The sequence below is a fragment of the Schistocerca gregaria genome, chromosome 7 (assembly GCF_023897955.1).
Source record: "Schistocerca gregaria isolate iqSchGreg1 chromosome 7, iqSchGreg1.2, whole genome shotgun sequence".
Classification (NCBI taxonomy): domain Eukaryota; kingdom Metazoa; phylum Arthropoda; class Insecta; order Orthoptera; family Acrididae; genus Schistocerca; species Schistocerca gregaria.
In genome coordinates, this window is record NC_064926.1 from 233,721,524 (window position 1) to 233,740,739 (window position 19,216).

Below are 19,216 nucleotides of genomic sequence, written 5' to 3' on the forward strand. Positions count from 1 at the left end.
AGACTCACAGACGCTAGAGACTAACAGACGCGAAAGACATTAACAACACGTGCGTTTGGTTCGTATAATAGTTATGAAACAAAAAGAAACGCCGTTAGAACCTCTTTGAATAAAGCCCTTTGCTACTTCACATGTTGTTGTTGTTGTGGTCTTCAGTCCTGAGACTGGTTTGATGCTACTCTATCCTGTGCAAGCTTCTTCGTCTCCCAGTACTTACTGCAATCTACATCCTTCTGAATCTGCTTATTATATTCGTCTCTTGGTCTCCCTCTACAATTTTTACCTTCCAAGCTGCCCTCCAATGCAAAATTTGTGATCCCTTGATGCCTCAGAACATGTCCTACCAGTCGGTCCCTTCTTCTTGTCAAGTTGTGCCACAAATTTCTCTTCTCTCTCATTAGTTATGTGATCCACCCATCTAATCTTCAGCATTCTTCTATAGCATCACATTTCGAAAGCTTCTATTCTGTTCTTGTCCAAACTATTTATCGTCCATGTTTCACTTCCAGGTTCACATATAATTCTCTATACCATTGACTCTTATTTCCTTTATTTAATTTTTCTGCTTTAAAATGAGAATTTATGATTTTATATGAAATTTGGGAGTTGTTAATGGCCAGTAAGAATAAATTTTAGTTTCAAAAAAAGAACAGACATATAACGAGGGGTTACACATGACGATGGGAGGGCGCGAATCCGTCTTCCTCCAGCGCAACAGCTCCTTGACATCTGTACTGCGGACGGAGAAAAGCTGGCGACGGCACCATTATGGTCTCGGGAACATTCACGCGGGTATCCATTTCTCCAGTGGAGCTCGTACAGACCATTTACACCCCTTTATGAGGAACGTGTATCCCAACGGCAGTGGCATTTTTCAGCAAGATAATGCGCCATGTCACAAGGGAAAGAGTGGTTCGAGGAACGCATTGGCAAGTTCCAGTTGACGTGAACTCTATCGAACAGGTCTGGAATGTGATCGAACGTGGCGTCAGAGCTTATCGCTCGCCTCTAAGGAACTTGCGGAACTTAGGTGACTTACGTGTGCAGATGTGGTGCCATCTCCCTCCAGCGACCTACGAAGACAAAATTACTTTCATCCCACAACGTATCGCCGCTGTTATCTGTGCCAAAGGTGGACGTATCGACCATTAGGTAGGTGCTCATAACATTCTGTCTGATCAGCGTGTAATACATCTTAGTTTGGTTGTGATAACTTGTTGTGGCGTGCTGGTGGCCTAAGTAAAGACAGGGAAAATACTAGACCGATTAAAATGTTTCTCCAATTTGTGGACAGTGTTCTGTGTTTTACTTGAAACTATGTAAACGTGACTTACCTGGTTATTGTACCAACTCGTACAGTTGAGATTTTGTTTCTTGTTGAAAGACGCAAAGCGTCGAGTGTACTGATGATGTAGTGGTTAAACCTTAATTTGGAGAAGGGTCTGTGACGTTTCGGGAGTGTTTTTCGTAGGATACAATCATTCAAGTTACTCTGAACATGAACCAAGTTGTTCATTTACACAGTCTCGGTGACTAAGTGTTGCCCTTACTCCTACGTGATGACTATGCTACGGGCACTTCATTGGTTCGAGATGGCAACAGCCATGTTCGCAGAACTGGATGCCTATGTTCCTGCTTTGACTTATTCTCAGATACCGTTAAATCGCCCGATAGTATGCCAACAGGAAATGTTGGGGAATACTTAGAACAGTGGGTGAATCGTAGTAATCAACATCCCTGCAGTTTGGTTGCTATAATGGCCTACTCTTCACTGAGTGGTTTAAACTGGGTATAGTATTGCTTAACAAACCTGTGGACTTCCTCCCGCTCCGAATTGGTGCAACTGTAAAGACTAGTAAGGGTTATTAATAAGGTGTCTCCTGGAAGGTGACTGTATTTTCACGCGGTATGCTATTTTTGCCCGTGCCTCCCTCTGACCTGAGAACCCATTCAGATGGCCACTTGTTTTGGGACTTAAGGTTTAACAAGAAGGACGAATATACAAAGCTTCGGCAAATTTTAATATCATGGTAATCACCAGAAAAAAACTGAGGCTAAACTGAGTACTTTACCCTCGAGTTACGGTGTTAATACTCGATTCCAGCGCCAAGTAGCTGAAACCACTTGCACTTTTAAGCGCCGTAAGTAGTATAACTATAATTTGAAACGAAGTTTGTGACTACTTTGACGTACTTCAGGATCATATTAAGCTATGACATGGAGTTATTAAGCACTGCCCGTGCTTCAACATAGGAATCTTAGTGTCACTACTTGACCACTTGTATGGGTCAATAGACATGTTGATTAATATGGCTTGGATTTTTATGGTAGGACCTATATTTTTTGGTATGCCTGACATGTTCCATAAATACACGTAAATGCTTGATATGAAAAAGAACTAAAAGAAATACTGTAATTTTTAAAAAGGGAAAGAAGGAAGAGTGCGTTTAACGGCCTGTCGACATCGAGTTCATTAGAGACGGAGCATAAGCTCGAACTGTATCAAGGACTGGGAAGGCCGTGCTCTTTCAAAAACCATGCCAGCATTTGCCTGGAGAGATTTAGAGAAATCACGTAAACCCTAAATCTGGATGGGCGGGCGCGGTTTTGAACTGTCTTCCTTCTGAATGCTAGTTGTAATTTGATCTACCCACCTAATCTTCAGCATTCTTCTGTAATCTACTTGTTATTACACAAAATCTCATGTAAGGTACGAAATTAACATTCATTCAAGCTGCCACCTTACACAGTTGTACTTCATGCTTAAGTGTTCTGAGGTAAACAAACCATTCAAAATTTCGTGAGTTATTAGAAAAATACACAGGCAAATCTGTTCCTCACTCTTCAACATAAAGAAAGGTAGAGGTTGGCCAAAGCTGAGGAAAAACTATGTGACAAATTAGACACCAGGTTGCAAATAAAAAATATGTTTATCAACAGTAAAATGGTGCTCGTGGCTAGTTTGGCTAACACCTTACACAGAGTTACAGAAGAGACTCTTAGTATATTCAGTGATGTTACCACACTTATTGAGTGTGGCAAAAAAGTATTTTTGATAGCCCCTTCGGGTGCTGCCGCAGTGAAGTTGCTAGCTCCAGACATTTCCTTGATATCATCTTCACAAGACTGGGTTCCTAGAATAATGCTAGCAAATATAGCTGCCAGAAATTCAATGCTACGAAAAGCATCATTGATTCATTTGATAGCAGTGAAGCTGCTTGAATTGGACTGGCCCAAGAATTAAAGCCTAACACGTTTCAGGCAAGCATTCGTATTCAGAGTATGGATTTGTTTCTGCTGTCATTACTGCTCTGGAGCAGTCAGAAGTGCCAATAGTGAAGCAGACAGGGCAAGTGAAAAATGTTATGCATAAATTATAAACTGTTCATGGTTAACTAGATAAAGAGGTATCAAAGGAAATGGAAATGGTGTCAGAAAAAATCGAAGGTAAAAAGTTCTCGCTTAATTATTTAGATTTAGATTCAAATGATATAGTCTATCTTAAATATGCTTTGTTTTGTCAGCTTTAGCAAAAAAAAGTTTGTCGAAGTCCGAGGCATGCTTGACTGGCAGAAGGAAATCTTTTTTATTGTAGAATTTGCACAGGGTATTCACAGTATATTACAAATGAGAGCAAATGAATTGAAGTAGAAATGATGATGTAAAAAAATTTACATATGTTTTGACAGTGTTAGTAAAAAGTATACAACAACATTAAATTCCATAGTTAAGCTTGCTACTCAAGTGCATTTAATTCTTAAATAAATAGTTCATTATCACAAACTGATTAATTTATTTTACGACAGGAATTTAATTGCATTTCAGTATTGTTAGGTCATACTGTATTTTTAGGATTCCGTACCTCAGTTGGGCAAAAGCGGAACACTTATCAAGTTGAAATTTATGTCACATGCCAACGCCTACGTCTCTTGCGGTGTGAAAAATTGAAGCTACTATGTACAGTCAAAAGACACGACAATTTGTGTCATATTCTGATACAAATACACCTGTAAAAAAATATTGGGTATATCCTGTTGGTCAACAATAATGAAATTTGGCAAGAAGCAAGGTTCCGCAGTACAAGTAAAGGAAAAAAAAAACAGAAAGTTGTTACTCTGTAATTATATCACAAGAGAAAATATTTCTTTTGTCATCTGTTATCCGACACCATACTTGAAATTAAAACAATCAGAAATTCCGTTTTCAGGCTGATTGGGTCGCAATGGCAGAAGCCGAACATCAGGTAAGGAATGGTTATTGCCCATATGAGGCATTTCGAAATTTATCTATTATCAGTTATCCACGAGCGATTACTGCACGTATATATGGCGTTTCAAGTTGTATAACAAATTTGCGAAATTTTTTTCACATAACTGATGGGTAAATTTCGAAAAGCGTCATATGTGGAATAAAGTCATTCCTTTATTGATATTTGATCTTAAGTCACATTTATACTAGTGAAATTAAAACATTCTTGAAGATCTTGGAGTCGCTGAGACCGATATCTCGTCAGTATCAATGCCGATAACAGGCGCGAATGATCGAGATTCCAGATTCCAGGAATGGATGAACTGTCTGTCTACATAATGAAGTTTCTACGGAATTCTCAGTGCGAGACCCCTACACCCATCTGCTCAGTTTTTTTATGTCATTATGCATATTTTTGTAAATTTTTGGGCACAACAGCACTTCTTTGGTGCTTTTGTGATATTTGAGTCATCAAATATCCAGCGCTGCTGCCTAGGCTCTGAAAAGGGCTACTTAAATTGACATCACCCGCCTATTATGAAAGAGATACCGCGTCCACGCTGTGAATGCATTGTCGTAGCGCTTACTTGCCACGTCGTTGTCGTTATTCTAACTGCCAATTGGCAGCTGTTGACTCGCTCTTTTGCGTACGGTCTGGAAGAGGCCACTTCTGAGATGTTCCACATCCTGGAGGACCTTCTCGCTACGGATCAATTGGAATGAAAGTAAATCTAATCTAATCTAAACTTCAATTTACACCGCCTGACCTGCTAGCAGCGAGGTATCGCGTCCACGCTGTGAATGCATTATCATAGCACTTACTTGCCACTTCGTTATCGTGATATCCAACTGCCAATTGGCAGCTGTTGACGCGCTCTTTATCTTGTTATCTGAGCGACTTGCCGTATAAATGCGGTCAGAGCTGCGCCGGGCCCAGCTGTCGTAGTCTGCTCCCTGCTGCAGCATGTTAGGTTTGCGTCTGCTGGTTGCCGCCGCTCTGGCGGTGTACGGTTGTGCCGGCCAGAACGCCTCGCCGGACTTCCCTGAGGACTTCATGTTCGGTGTCGCTACCGCGGCCTACCAGATCGAAGGCGCGTGGAACGTAAGCGGTGAGTTACGGACCTCACACATTACACTACCCCTTTGTTGTTGTTGTCTTCAGTCCTGAGACTGGTTTGATGCAGCTCTCCATGCTACTCTATCCTGTGCAAGCTTCTTCATCTCCCAGTACCTACTGCAACCTACATCCTTCTGAATCTGCTTAGTGTATTCATCTCTTGGTCTCCCTCTACGATTTTTACCCTCCACGCTGCCCTCCAATGCTAAATTTGTGATCCTTTGATGCCTCAAAACATGTCCTACCAACCGATCACTTCTTCTAGTCAAGTTGTGCCACAAACTTCTCTTCTCCCTAATCCTATTCAGTACCTCCTCATTAGTTACGTGATCTATCCACCTTATCTTCAACATTCTTCTGTAGCACCACATTTCGAAAGCTTCTATTCTCTTCTTGTCCAGACTAGTTATCGTCCATGTTTCACTTCCATACATGGCTACACTCCAAACAAATACTTTCAGAACCGACTTCCTGACACTGAAATCTATATTCGTTGTTAACAAATTTCTCTTCTTCAGAAACGCTTTCCTTGCCACTGCCAGTCTACATTTTATACCCTCTCTACTTCGACCATCATCAGTTATTTTACTTCCTAAATAGCAAAACTCCTTTACTACTTAAGTGTCTCATTTCCTAATCTAATTCCCTCAGCATCACCCGATTTAATTCGACTACATTCCATGATCCTCGTTTTGCTTTTGTTGATGTTCATCTTATATCCTCCTTTCAAGACGCTGTCCATTCCGTTCAACTGCTCTTCCAAGTCCTTTGCCGTCTCTGACAGAATTACAATGTCATCGGCGAACATCAAAGTTTTTATTTCTTCTCCATGGATTTTAAAACCTACTCCGAATTTTTCTTTTGCTTCCTTTACTGCTTGCTCAATATACAGATTGAATAACATCGGGGAGAGGCAACAACCCTGTCTCACTCCCTTCCCAACCACTGCTTCTCTTTCATGTCCCTCCACTCTTATAACTGCCATCTGGTTTCTGTACAAATTGTAAATAGCTTTTCGCTTCCTGTATTTTACCCCTGCCACCTTTAGAATTTGAAAGAGAGTATTCCAGTCAACATTGTCAAAAGCTTTCTCTAAGTCTACAAATGCTAGAAACGTAGATTTGCCTTTTGTTAATCTTTCTTTTAAGATAAGTCGTAAGGTCAGTATTGCCTCACGTGTTCCAACATTTCTACGGAATATCTTTTTCGTCATCTACGACTCTGCACAATCATTAGTGGAACTGCAAGAAGTTATTTGTCTTTGCGACGAATGTCAGTGAGGTCACTGTCTACAGAAAAATTTACAGCTAGCTATTACTTGATGAAATCGTAGCACACCCACAGACTAAAACAGTGCTGGAGAGATGTTATGCCACCAAAAATATCTCTCACGTGGGGAGTAGCAGTATTGCCTGTATATGTTTGTTTATTTAGTTTCTGATTATTTGCGATTAGTAGACATCTTTCACTTACCAGGGCAGATATGCTTAATTTTAAACGACAATTGTAAAGTACATAAATGGCTTTTGTTAGTATAAAAACCTTGTTTAATCATAGCACAATCAAAATTTAGCAAGAGAGGAACATAGAGGACAGCAAAAGAAAAAAAAAAGAAAAAAAAAATAAGGGGGGGGGGGGAGGAAACAGGAAACAAGGCGTTAAATCCAACGTGAATATGATTTGAGATATTGATACTGACACAGCTGATCATAGGCTGAACGGATTCAATAAACAGTAAACGAAGAGCTACCATTTTATCAAGAGATAAACCACTGGTTTATTTTTTAAATGGGGGAAATTGTTCTTTGACCAGTGCCACGTGCTTATACAATTGTTTGACCCATCAGGTTAATAGTAAGACGATAGTAACCAGTTCGAGGTTTTTCTTTTGTAAATTGCGTTTCGATGTAATTTATTTTAATTATCAAAATTACTGTGGAGTTACACTCCTTGTGTAAACCAAGTTGACCACGTGAAGCAGGTGCTGTAATCATCAAAGTAGCCCTCAGCTATTCTTTTCGGGAAGATTTCACAGAGAGTTAGTATTAATTTAGTATACCAGTGTGTGGTAATTTCATGACGGACAGGATTGCGCTACAAACGTAACTTCTTTGGGTGAAAATTGAATCGGTAGGTTGTGGTTAATTTCATCTTGCATATGTTTCAACATTCGTCGTGTGTTATTTTATGAATGCAGTGTTGTATGTAGTCTCCCAATCTTGGCTCCATATTTGATGTGTTCCGTAAGATTACAAACTCACATTTTCACAATCCTAAATAAGCCACCAGTTTAGTTATGAATCAATTGTAATATGCTGAAATTTTAACGGAACAATAATCGATGTTAAAATAAATGTCCAAATGAAAACTGATTTATTTCTTTTTATTTAAATTCACCGGTTGTCGTAAGATGACTATTAAAAGATTATAATTAACGTTAGTCTGGTTGGAAATTTGGTAAGCTAGACTGGATACCTGGTGAAACAGTTACTCACTAATGCAAGGTTAACTTCCCCAGATAGCTCACGGCTTTTAACTCGCTTTTATTGTCTTGAATATCAGCACCACTTTCAGAACAAATTAAAGCATCAACATTACACTCTGTCTTAAAAGCTTCGTCCGCCTCGCACCCTGTCATGTGTATTAGAATGGCATTTAATCTCGTGCGATGATGGCCGGCCGTAGTGACCGTGCGGTTCTAGGCGCTACAGTCTGGAACCGAGCGACCGCTACGGTCGCAGGTTCGAATCCTGCCTCGGGCATGGATGTGTGTGATGTCCTTAGGTTAGTTAGGTTTAATTAGTTCTAAGTTCAAGGCGACTGATGATCTCAGCAGTTAAGTCGCATAGTGATAACCATTTTTTTGTGCGATGATGAACTTTTGTCGGGTGACTGGCGTTACAGCGCTACACAGTTTTTTTGTTGTTGGGTTGAGTGGTGAAGGGTCGGTTGTGGGGTGGTCCTACCAGCCAGACATCCCGACCGGCAAAGTCCTTCACTTAGCAGGGCAAAACGTTAACACATGTCCAGTTTTTCGGTTAGTCGGTCGGTTGCTGCATAAATAGGGCACTTTAGGCAGTATGCATAAAACTTAATCGGATATATTAAAACGCAATTAAAGAAATAGCTGCAGTTTTAACATTGATTCAAAGAGAAATATTTGTTTATATTATAAAAAGTGGCTGGAAATAAGTGACTTTGAAATCTGCAGTTAAATAAATTTAAATAACAGCAACGTATCAATGGATTAAAAAAAAGCATTGGAACAGCGGATCTAAGAAACAGCAGGCGGCACGGGTCCAAGACACAATGCAAATGGACAAAATAGGAAATAAAATTAAAAGCTCTAAAGCGTAAACAAAGGTATCTAATGGCATGTCACTTAAAATGATGAAAACTAGTTCCTAGTTGTTTTCTGTGATGTATATAGCGCACAATTAGGCGAATTAAAGGCATCATGTCGAAACATGATAAAAAGACTCCGGGCCGGGGAAGAAACAAAACTCCATACCTACAACAGACCGTCGTACAATGGACGACAGGTGTTAGGTACAGATTCATTTTGTTCATTAAGAAGTTTAGAAGGGAGGCGTTTTATGTTTCCATGAATCTTTATGCCTTCAAAATATGGAGTAGACGTTTCTTAGGCGCAGTGTGTACAACCTACATACTGTAGTCCATATTAGTTACGGTATTCTTGTCAAATGCTGTCCACACGCTGCTCTATTTTGTGGACGTGTATGTTCCTGAACTCTTTATTTGCAGCTACCTTTTATAATTTTTAACTATTTCTCTTTGAATCATGTTAAAATTCTAGCTCTTTCTTAAACTGCATTTTAATGTATCCGATTTAGTATTTTATAGAACGTCAAGGCCATATTTACGACGTTGCAGACTGGCATCGGCCAGCGACATGTAGTTGTGACGAGCGCTTAGATGTTAGCACCGTAGTTGTAGGCACAGTACGCCAGCGACGAGACGACAATACAGGTGACATGTGTGACCATGATTTAATCTACGCGTCGATGCCATTTATGTCATTTTGTTTGTTATAACAATGAAGCTCACAATAAATATATCACGGTTCTAGGGTTTATTGACACAATATTGATACAAATAATTCTGTTACCAAGCGGCAAGTTGTAGATGAACACTTAATGGAAATTACATACATTGATAGTGGTAACATCAGTGTACAGGAAGTGCAAGTAAAAAGCAAAAGTCCAATTTCCAGTAAAGCATTCGGATCTGAGTCTAGAGCGCAGCCTAATCAACATCGACAGCAGGTTCATCTCAGCGTAGCATTTGCTAGTTGTTGAGGAGAACATAGCACGATGTGAACTGGCTTGTAGAAGTCAGTAGGGCGCTAAATAAGGCTCCATAGTTAATGGAGCCGGTGGGTGGGGTCGCTGTATATTCAGGGCGGCCAATCGCTGTGGTTTGAAGCACATGCGCACTCGCGCGAAGGCGGCCTACGATGCTAACAGCGGGCTGGTGCACGGAGAAGTCCGGCCAGCTACGGGTTTCTTGGCCGCACGTTACACCGCACCGCTGCTCGGAGCGGAGATTTAATGGTTGTGGATACCACATCCCTTCCCTCCTAGGGAAGAGGGGTAGCATCTGCTGCGAATGAACGCCATATCCGTGGGATCTTCCTCCGAGTCCTCAGCGTCGTGGGTGACTCGGGGCACAGGAGCTTACGGACGATAACGCCCTGGCCAGGTGCGAAGGCTGTATGGCGAGGACCTCGGCAGCGAAGCAGTTGGTGCAGGAGGAGCCAGCAGCATGTCTTTATCTTCATCAGGAATTACTCGCGGCGGGTGACGTGGCGATATCTCGTAGTCTGGGAAGGGCAGCCTCTGGGGCTGGGTCGCTCTTGTTGGCGTGTGGTGCTGGTCAGCTAGCTGTGGTAAAAAGGCATGTATAAGTCTCGTACTACACAGACTGGGTGGCTTTGGGTAGGATGGGAACTAGAGGACTGATCATGATGATGAGGAGAGGGGGACGGAAAAACTATTGGGAAAATAGTCAGAGACGAATTGATTGGCATGTCGCAGAGCCTCCTGGTCCAAAAGCTGCACCCTGAAGACCTTCCAGCCCTGGTGCTGGACAACTGTTCCCGGAATCCAGGCTGGTCGCCGGCCAAACCATTGCATCCACACCAGGGTCCCAGGATGGAACTTGGAAGCAGGCAGTGGTGGTGTTGGCCGTCGTGTCGTCATGAGTAAGCTCAAGAGGGTTCGGGGCTGCCGCCCGTGGAGAAGTTCCATTGGACTTTTGTCTCCAATGGGTGTGGATCTGTAACTGATCAAAAAGAAAAAAAAGCATCGATGGAGTGAACCTGGAGGTATTTGTTCATTTGAGTTTTGGAAATATGGATCATTCTCTCGGTTTCTCCATTACATTGTGGATTGAAGGGGGCCATTGGAATGTGGCGAATGCCATACTGGGCACAGAAAGCACAAAACTCTTTGTTAATCGTTGTCAGTTATGAGCACTTCCGGCAGACCATCAATCGCAAAAAAATTTCTAAGGCTGTGATGGTGTTGGTGGTTGACATGACATTGCATCCGAAAATATACGGAAATCTGGAGTAAGCATCAACCATATTAAGAACATGGCGTTAACACTGGCACTGCGAAATCAATGTGTACTCGCTACCAAAGGCGAGCGCATGGTGGCTAAGAAACAAATGAATTGATGGTGGTTACACCAATGTCCAGGAAGTGTAAGTAAAAAGCAGAAGTCCGGCGGAAATCACAAATCCGTTGACATACTAAGACTAGTGAACTCTGAAGTCCAGTTTCCAGTATAGTATTCGGATTCTAAGTCCACAGCGCAACCAAATCAACATCGACAACAGGTCCACCGCAGCGCACACTTTCCTAGTTGTGGAGTGGAACACAGCACGATGATAGCTGGCTTGTAGACTCAGTAGCGACGTTAAATAAGGCTCGATAATTAATGAAGCCGGCTGCTTCGTACTTTACACGCCAGGGAGGAACATCACGCTGGCAACCATTACTCAGTGTGTTTGTCCCCTTAAATACAACGTTTGATATTCAGCACACTATGTATCTGTAAACACCTGTCGTAAACAAGGGTGATTACTAGACTGGTTGGATGCAGGTGTAATTGAAACGCATGTGCTTACGTGAATTCAAGTGTAAGTTGTTGGTTTCACTTTGCAGTAGCAGCCTGAGAAAGGCGGTTGGATGAAGTCTTCGAAGACGACCCGCACCGGCACTCGGTCGCGACACTCGTCTGCCCGAGCGTGATGGCGCGATTGATATCTCCGGAACAACTCGTTTGGAACGCCTTGTTCCAATTTTGGACGTTAGATCGAGTGGAAAATTTGTAAATGAAAGAAACAGACTTTGTCTCTTCTGTCTTCCGATTGGAGGAGACGCTTGAAATTTTTAACAAACTGGTCTTGGCTACGGGGCAGTGCACACCCACCAAGTTCGTTCGCTCTCTGTACGTAGAGCTGAGGCAGTTTGCATTTTGGACGGAAGCTGAAGGGGCACCGACGAGACGAGTTGCAAAGAGACTAAATATTTCGTAAGTATGGCGTCCTGCTTCTGTACGATCTTGAACGGCGATTTGGGTCGAGAGTTAGTTCGGTTTTGAGCTAGGATTTTCGATAACGATTAATCTTTATCGTTAGGAGCAGTGAGCGACTTTCGCGAGTGCTATCGCCGCTGGCTACTTAGACAGGTCGAACCGAAATTGTTGTTTAATAGGCCACGACTCACGTTATGCATTTTGTGCCGATTTAACTTTCATGCTTCATTTCGGTGCGCGTCGCAAGTCAACTTTGACGAGTCAGTCATTACTGGAAAATGGTAAACTTTTCTTTCGCCTGCTCTGTGAATTTGGATATTTGTGTGTGAACACTTCTGCGTCCACATTGCGTTTCTTAGCCAAGCCGATCCTTCTAGAATAATGACAATTGTCAACTTATTACAGTCTGTTTGTAGGGAACCATAGCGTCAGATTTTTATGAGTGTTTCATGCTAAATGCAGTTCAAGAATATGCACCACCCTTGTCGTGGTGTTGCGGTATTGTCTTTGATTATTAATCAAAACGTCCTCGGTTTCGGGTTCGAATCCCGCCACTGTTTAGATTCTGAATAAAAAAGCAACATTCACGGCCGAATACGTTCGGCATAAGATATCACATTCAATCTGCCAACGGCCTTGTCAAAGAAGGCGGAGGGCGGACAGAGGTTTAGGGTACTCTCGTACGCTCGGGGTGGCAAACTATCCCTAAAGCCGGAAGAATCAGCAATGATCAACGGCATGAGGAAGCAGAAGGCAATGGAAACCACTGCGTTACAGACATACAACATGTACCCACAGGACATGTGGCCTGTAACTGAAAATGTGTCATGATTATCTCTGCATAGGCAAAAGATTTCAGAATAGTACCTCATTTGGATCTCTGGGAGCGGCTGCCAATGGGGAGGTAGCCAAGAGAAAATATACTGAATAACCAACGAAAGAATAAGCTTCTACGAGTCGGTGCTTGGAGTGTCACAAATTTGAGCGTGGTAAGGTAGCTAGAAAATCTGAAAAGGAAAATACAGACACGCCGTTTAGATACAGTGGGGGTCCTGAAGTAAAATGGAAAAAAGGCAAGGATTTGTGGTCAGACGACTGAAGGGTAATATGAACAGCAAAAAGAATGGCATAACGGGAGTAGGTCTCGTTATGAATAGGAAGGTAGGGCGGAGAGTGTGTTACTGTGAACAGTTCAATGGCAGGGTTGTTCTTCTCAGAATCTAGAGCAAACCAACACCGACAAATATAGTTCAGGTATACGTGCCGACGTCGCAAACGGAAGAAGTAGAGAAAGTATATGAGGATATTGAACGAGTAAAAACAAACAACCTTCACTAAAATTAAAAGCAAGGGTGGTAATATTAAGAGAGGAACAGGAATTCCACTGTTAAATATAAAGGAGAGATTGGATAGGCGGAAAGAGTACATTGTAGGCCTCTATGAGGACAAAGACTTGTCTGACATGACAGACAAGACTCGGTATAGAGGAGATAGGTGATCCAGTATTAGAATCGAAATTAAAAGTGATTTGGAAGATTGAAGATTAAATAAGGTAGATAACATTCCATCGAAACTTCTAAAATCATGGGTGGAAGTGGCAACAAAGTGACTATTCACGATGGTATGCAGAATACATGACTCTGGGGATATACAATCTAACTTTCGGAAAAGTATAATCCACAGAATTCCGAAGACTACAAGAGCTGACAAGTGAGAAAATTATCGCACAGTCAGCTTAACAACTCATGGAAGTTTCTGACACTAGAAATATACAGACGGATGGAAGAGAAAAATGAGAATATGTCAGATGACGATCGGTGTGGCTTTAGGAAAGGTAAAGGCACCAAAGAGGCAGTTCTGACGTTGCGGTTGATAATGGAAGCAAGAATAAAAAAATCACGAACTGTTCGTAATATTTTTTGACCTGGGAAAAGCTTTCGACTATTCGACAATGTAAAATGGTACAAGATAGGGAGTAATACAGTAATAATGGAAGATCAAGAGCGAAGTGCTCGGATTAAAAACGGTGTAAGACAGGGATGTAGTCTTTTTCCCCTACTGTTCAATCTATATATGGATGAAACAATGACAGAAATAAAAGGAAGGTTCAAGAGTGCTATTAAAATTCAAGGTGAAAGGATATCAACGATACGATTCGGTGATAGCATTGCTATCCTTAGTGAAAGCGAAGAAAAATTAGATGATCTGCTGAATGGAATGAACAAGTAGCAGAAATGAGAACAGCGAGAAACTTAACATCAGGATTGATAGGTCACGCAGTAAATGACGTTAGGGAATTCTACTACTCATGATGGACGGAGCAAGGAGGACATTAATAGCAGAATAGAGCAACAAAAAAGGGCGTTCCTGTCCAAGAAACGTCAACTAGTATCGAACTTAGTCCTTAATTTGAGGAAGAAATTTCTGGGTATGTGCGTATGGAACACAGCATTGCACGGTAGTGAAACATGGACTGTGCGAAAACCGGAAAGGAAGAGAGTCGTTTGAGATGAGATGATACAGAAGAATATTGAAAATTAGGTGTACTGTTATGTTAAGGAATGGTGAGGTTCTCCGGAGGATCGAAGAGGAAAGGAATATATGGAAAACACTGACAAGGAGAAAGGACAGGATGATAGGACATCTGTTAAGACATTAGGGATTAATTTCCATGCTACTACAAGGAGCTGTAGAGGCTAAAAGCTGTAGAAGAAGACAGAGATTGGAATACATCCAGCAGATAATTGAGGATGTAGGTTGCAAGTGCCACTCTGAGATGAAGAGTTTGCCACAGGAGAGGAAATCGTGGCGGGCCTCATGAAACCAGTCAGAAGACTTCCTCCCCCTCTCATCTCATGTAACTTGTAAGAGAGGGTTACTACGAAATATAATATTTAGTAAGGTGTAGTTCCTGATTGATACAAATGCAATAGTCAGATTCCCGTTGCGCGTTTTATCTTGAGATAGGAGCTAAGGCTAGAAACGTAGAAGTTTTGGCAGTCATATACGAAAAGGCTCAATTATAGGGCAAAAGTGCGACACACCAGGGAATTGTAAAAAATCGGAGGCACCTCTTAGTGACACTAAATATTCCCTACTGGCTCTACACCATCCAAGCTGCAGTTGCCTGTGGTATAGTGCCAACTATAAAGGTAGGAAGGCATTTCGATATCTCAACCAAGCTTCCAGCAATCTCTTACCAGTGGTTCGTGGTGACGCTTTGTCCGAACGTCAGCTGTCGTCATCCGTTTATAGGTCAAAATTAGTCCAAAATTCCTAGGATTCTCTCGTAGTACAGTTCTTTTGGAAGGACACATGCCTACTCTTGCTGCTATTCTCTTACCACTCGTTCCACAATCATTGCAACACAAATGAAATGAAATGATCGTATGGCATTGTTGGCTGGGAGGCCCCATGTGGGGAAGTTCGGCCGCCGTATTGCAAGTCCTTTTTAGTTGACGCCACTTCGGCGACTTGCGAGTCAATAAAGATGAAATGATGATGAAGAACACACAAAACCCAGTCGTCACGAGACAGAGAAAAATCCCTGACCCCGCCGGGAATCGAACCCGGGACCCCGTGCGCATGAAGCGGGAACGCTACCGCAAGACCACGAGCTGCGGACATTGCATCACAGTCAACTGTCTAAGAGATCTGTCTGTATGATGATTCCACGTTACTTACGACACTGATTCGAGTTTTCTCAAAGTCAGCAAGATGACGATAAGCTGTAGGTTCAAGTCTTCGGTCGGCCGATGTGGCCGAGCGGTTCTAGATCTCGGACAGTTCACCGTACAATGGAATTTTACTACATGGTTTTAAGGGACTTGTATGATCAGGCAGATGACTCAGACAGGCGCTTGTCCGACATCAAGAAAATTAAAGCGACCTTATTAAACTTAAAGAGAAAACAACTGGGGGTCTTAAAATTAAGTCAAAAGCCAGATCTGTTAGCGAGGACGAAACGACTGCGTTATATCATCTGATTAAACCTCGCAAGAACCGACGAGGAATATTCATGTACGAATTTAGATTAGAAAACGGTACTGTCCTCACTGTGCAAAACGAGATAATCAGAGAAATCCACAGGAATTACAGTGCCCTGTATGAGGCAGAAGCAACGCAAAACGACGATTCGGATGAGCTATTTGTGTTTACAGCCTCCCCAATTACGGCCGACGACAACGCCAGCTTATTTTCGGCTTTTAGTACAGATGACGTCCTTGAAATAATTCGCGGCTCCCCTAAAAGGAAATCGCCGGGCCCTGCTGGCCTTCCGGTCGAATTCTATCAACGATATTGGAGTATCATAGGTGATAAGTTGACACAAGCCGTTAATGACGTCCTGCGGGGAAAGTTTGTACCATCAGAACTTAAAGAATGTAAAATCGTGTTGATTCCTAAAAATAAGGGATGTAAAAAGATTAACAACTTCCGGCCATTTCTCTTCTCAATTCAGATTATAAGATTATTGCGAGAGCTTTAAACAAACAAATGATGCCGTTGACCGCAAACGTAATTGGGCAACAGGAAACTTGTGCTTATAGGCGATCAATATTTCAGACTACAACACAATATAGAGATATCGTCGCTCTGTCGTCTGCCAGCACCATTAATTGCGGCCTCCTTTTTGTCGACTTTTATGAAGCATTTGATCGCGTCAGCCATAAAGACCTCTTCGAAACGATGCGGAGGATGGGCTTCCGGCAGGACTCCATCGCTGTCGTGCGCAACATGATCACTGGTCTGGCCGCCACGATCTCCGCCAACTGCCAGCTCACAAGACCCATTACAATCGCAAGAGGTGTCCCCCAAGGAGCCCCCTTTCCATGTTGCTCTTGGGCATCTCACTAGAACCATTGCTGCTGCTAGTACAAGAGCACATGACGGGCATAACGATCGCCGGGAAGAAAACTGCAGTTGGGGCATATGCTGATGATATCAGCATCGTCGTGAGGAACAGGGAAGATGTGATTCAACTGGAGGCAGACCTCAGAAGCTATTGTTCCGCTTCTGGCGCAAAAATGAATGAAACCAAAAGCAAATTTCTACGTATAAGGGGACTTGACGATGTCGGCCTAGAATGGGCTAACCATGTGACGGAACACAATTCTCTTTGGACGATACAGATGGTCCCCCCACAAAGGATGATAACGGCGAATTGGCGGGATGTCTCGCTCAAAGTCAAGGGTAATTTAATAGATAACGTTTATCGCACTATGGACCAAATTCAGAGGGTTAAATTTATAAATACATGTATCCTGTCGCGAGCATATTATGTGGCACAGGTCTTTCCAAACCCCACGGTCATAGCGAAACAGATAATGAGCAAGTTGACCAATTTTCTGTGGCGGGGGAAATATTTCGAGTTGACGTGACGACTCTGACCCTCGACCCTCTGCATGGTCTGCATGGCGGTATGGGTCTGACCGATCTGAACGCCAAAGCAATGGCTTTGTACATTAAACGGATGACATCCTTAATCCAAAACTACTCTGACATCCTTACGGCAAAGTTGTTTGAGTCAGTCGCGCCGAAAAGCGTAGAACCGCCGATCAATGTGCAGATGATCGACTACCAGCTCTCCCACATCCGCACATATTACCTGGAAAAGACCTACTTGAGCGAGGTCCTTCTCCGACATCGACCCTTAACTGCCAAGGACATTCTGGAGCACAGGAAACAATATGAGGGCAAGAACAAAATCGAACAAAAGAGTACTGGAGTCAATTGGGATGTCCTGTGGGCGAACTTCAGCAGCAGTGTACTTCCGTCCTTGGTCAGGTCGACATGGTACAAAACGGTTAACAACATTATCAGCACAAATGAGCGCCTGCATGCGATTGTGCTAAGCGACACAGCCCTTTGTCCAGATTGTCACCAAGTGGACACTGTTCCCCACAGACATGCTTGCAGTCACCGCATGCGCAATTGGCAATGGGTTCGTCAAAAAGCTGGCCTTATAACTAGGACTTCTGAAAATAACATAGACACGAACTTACTGCACAGACCGGACGTCAAATATTTTCCGCCAACTAAAAATAATGCCGTCATGTGGCTGTTGTGCCAATATACAAGTCATGTCTTCAATCGGCTGACGGGCGCCGATTACAGCGAGTTTCTGTTGCACATGGTAACGGAATATATTAAAATTAGACACTACGCGGATCACCGTCGCTGTTCTAACTCTAAAACCTTCACCCGTTTATGTATCAACCGAATGATCTGGCTCCAATCCCATATTGATGCTTTCCCAAAAAAAAAAAAAAAACTATTGTCCTTTACAATCAGTGTGAGTGGTGACGGGTATGAGGGCGGCACCGTGGCCAGGCCTCGGACTAATTGACCCCTGCCCTCCTTGCCGCCATCTGCCTGCCCTGCTCGAAAAAAAAAAAAAAAAAAAAAAAGAGCGAGGTGGCGCAGTGGTTAAAAAAAAGCGTGACACGGTGGGCGTCGCGCACTGTCCATGATGCGTCGCTGGTTCTATTACATCGGTTGCTGCATTTTCATTTTTTTGAAGGAAGTTCTGCTGTCTGCTGAGGTTGTCAATTTGATGGAACTTTGAACATGATTCCCTTCACTAAAAAAAAAAAAGTGGTCTGTTGGACTGATGATAGGTTTATATATCTATGGTCTGGGTTCGATAAAAAAAAAGCGGTTCTAGGTGCTTTAGCTCGGAATCGCGCTCCTGCTACGGTAAAAAAAAAAAGCGGTTCTAGGCTCTTCAGTCTGTGTGTGATGTCCTTAGGTTAGTTAGGTTCAAGTAGTTCCAAGTTCTAGGGAACTGATGACCTCAGATGCTAAGTCCCATAGTGCTCAGAGACATTTGAACCATTTTTTAGCAAGTGTTCTTGGTGCGCTGTGTTGCAGTTTCCAGCAGAAAATTTTCAGTAATGTTAGCCATCTTGTAGTCATATGCTTCATATCCTTCTTTATCTGCAGGAACGGCTGTACTGAAAATAAAGTTGCGTGAAGATTACATTTTAATCGCACTATCATACGCATAGAATTACTGGATATCGCTTTGGTAGCTTTCGCTCACAGTGCAACAGTTGTTCTCAGTAGATATAAGGAGAGTCAGATGAAAGCCAACACCCACCACAACGGGACCATGCAATGGTTCTACTCAAAAGTAACCACCACATGCCTTAAGACATTTATCCCACTGGGAGATGAGACGATTGTAGAACGCGTTCGGTCCGTGACTGATCTAGAACCACACCCATTGTTTCAATTCGTCGTCCGAATGAAATCGACGTCCACGCATGTCATTCTTCAGGTCGCCAA

At 42.7% G+C, this 19,216-nt stretch overlaps 1 protein-coding gene across 1 annotated transcript in view; it reads left to right on the forward strand.

Moving 5' to 3' along the window:
- Positions 1-5,180: 5,180 nt before the first annotated feature.
- Positions 5,181-19,216, forward strand: part of LOC126281884 (myrosinase 1-like) — a 121,775-nt gene continuing 107,739 nt past the window's right edge. Inside the window, exon 1 of the mRNA XM_049981199.1 lies at positions 5,181-5,357. Within this exon, the coding sequence (XP_049837156.1) occupies positions 5,213-5,357 (145 nt within the window). The 5' untranslated portion in view covers positions 5,181-5,212. The remainder of the gene's footprint in view (positions 5,358-19,216) is intronic.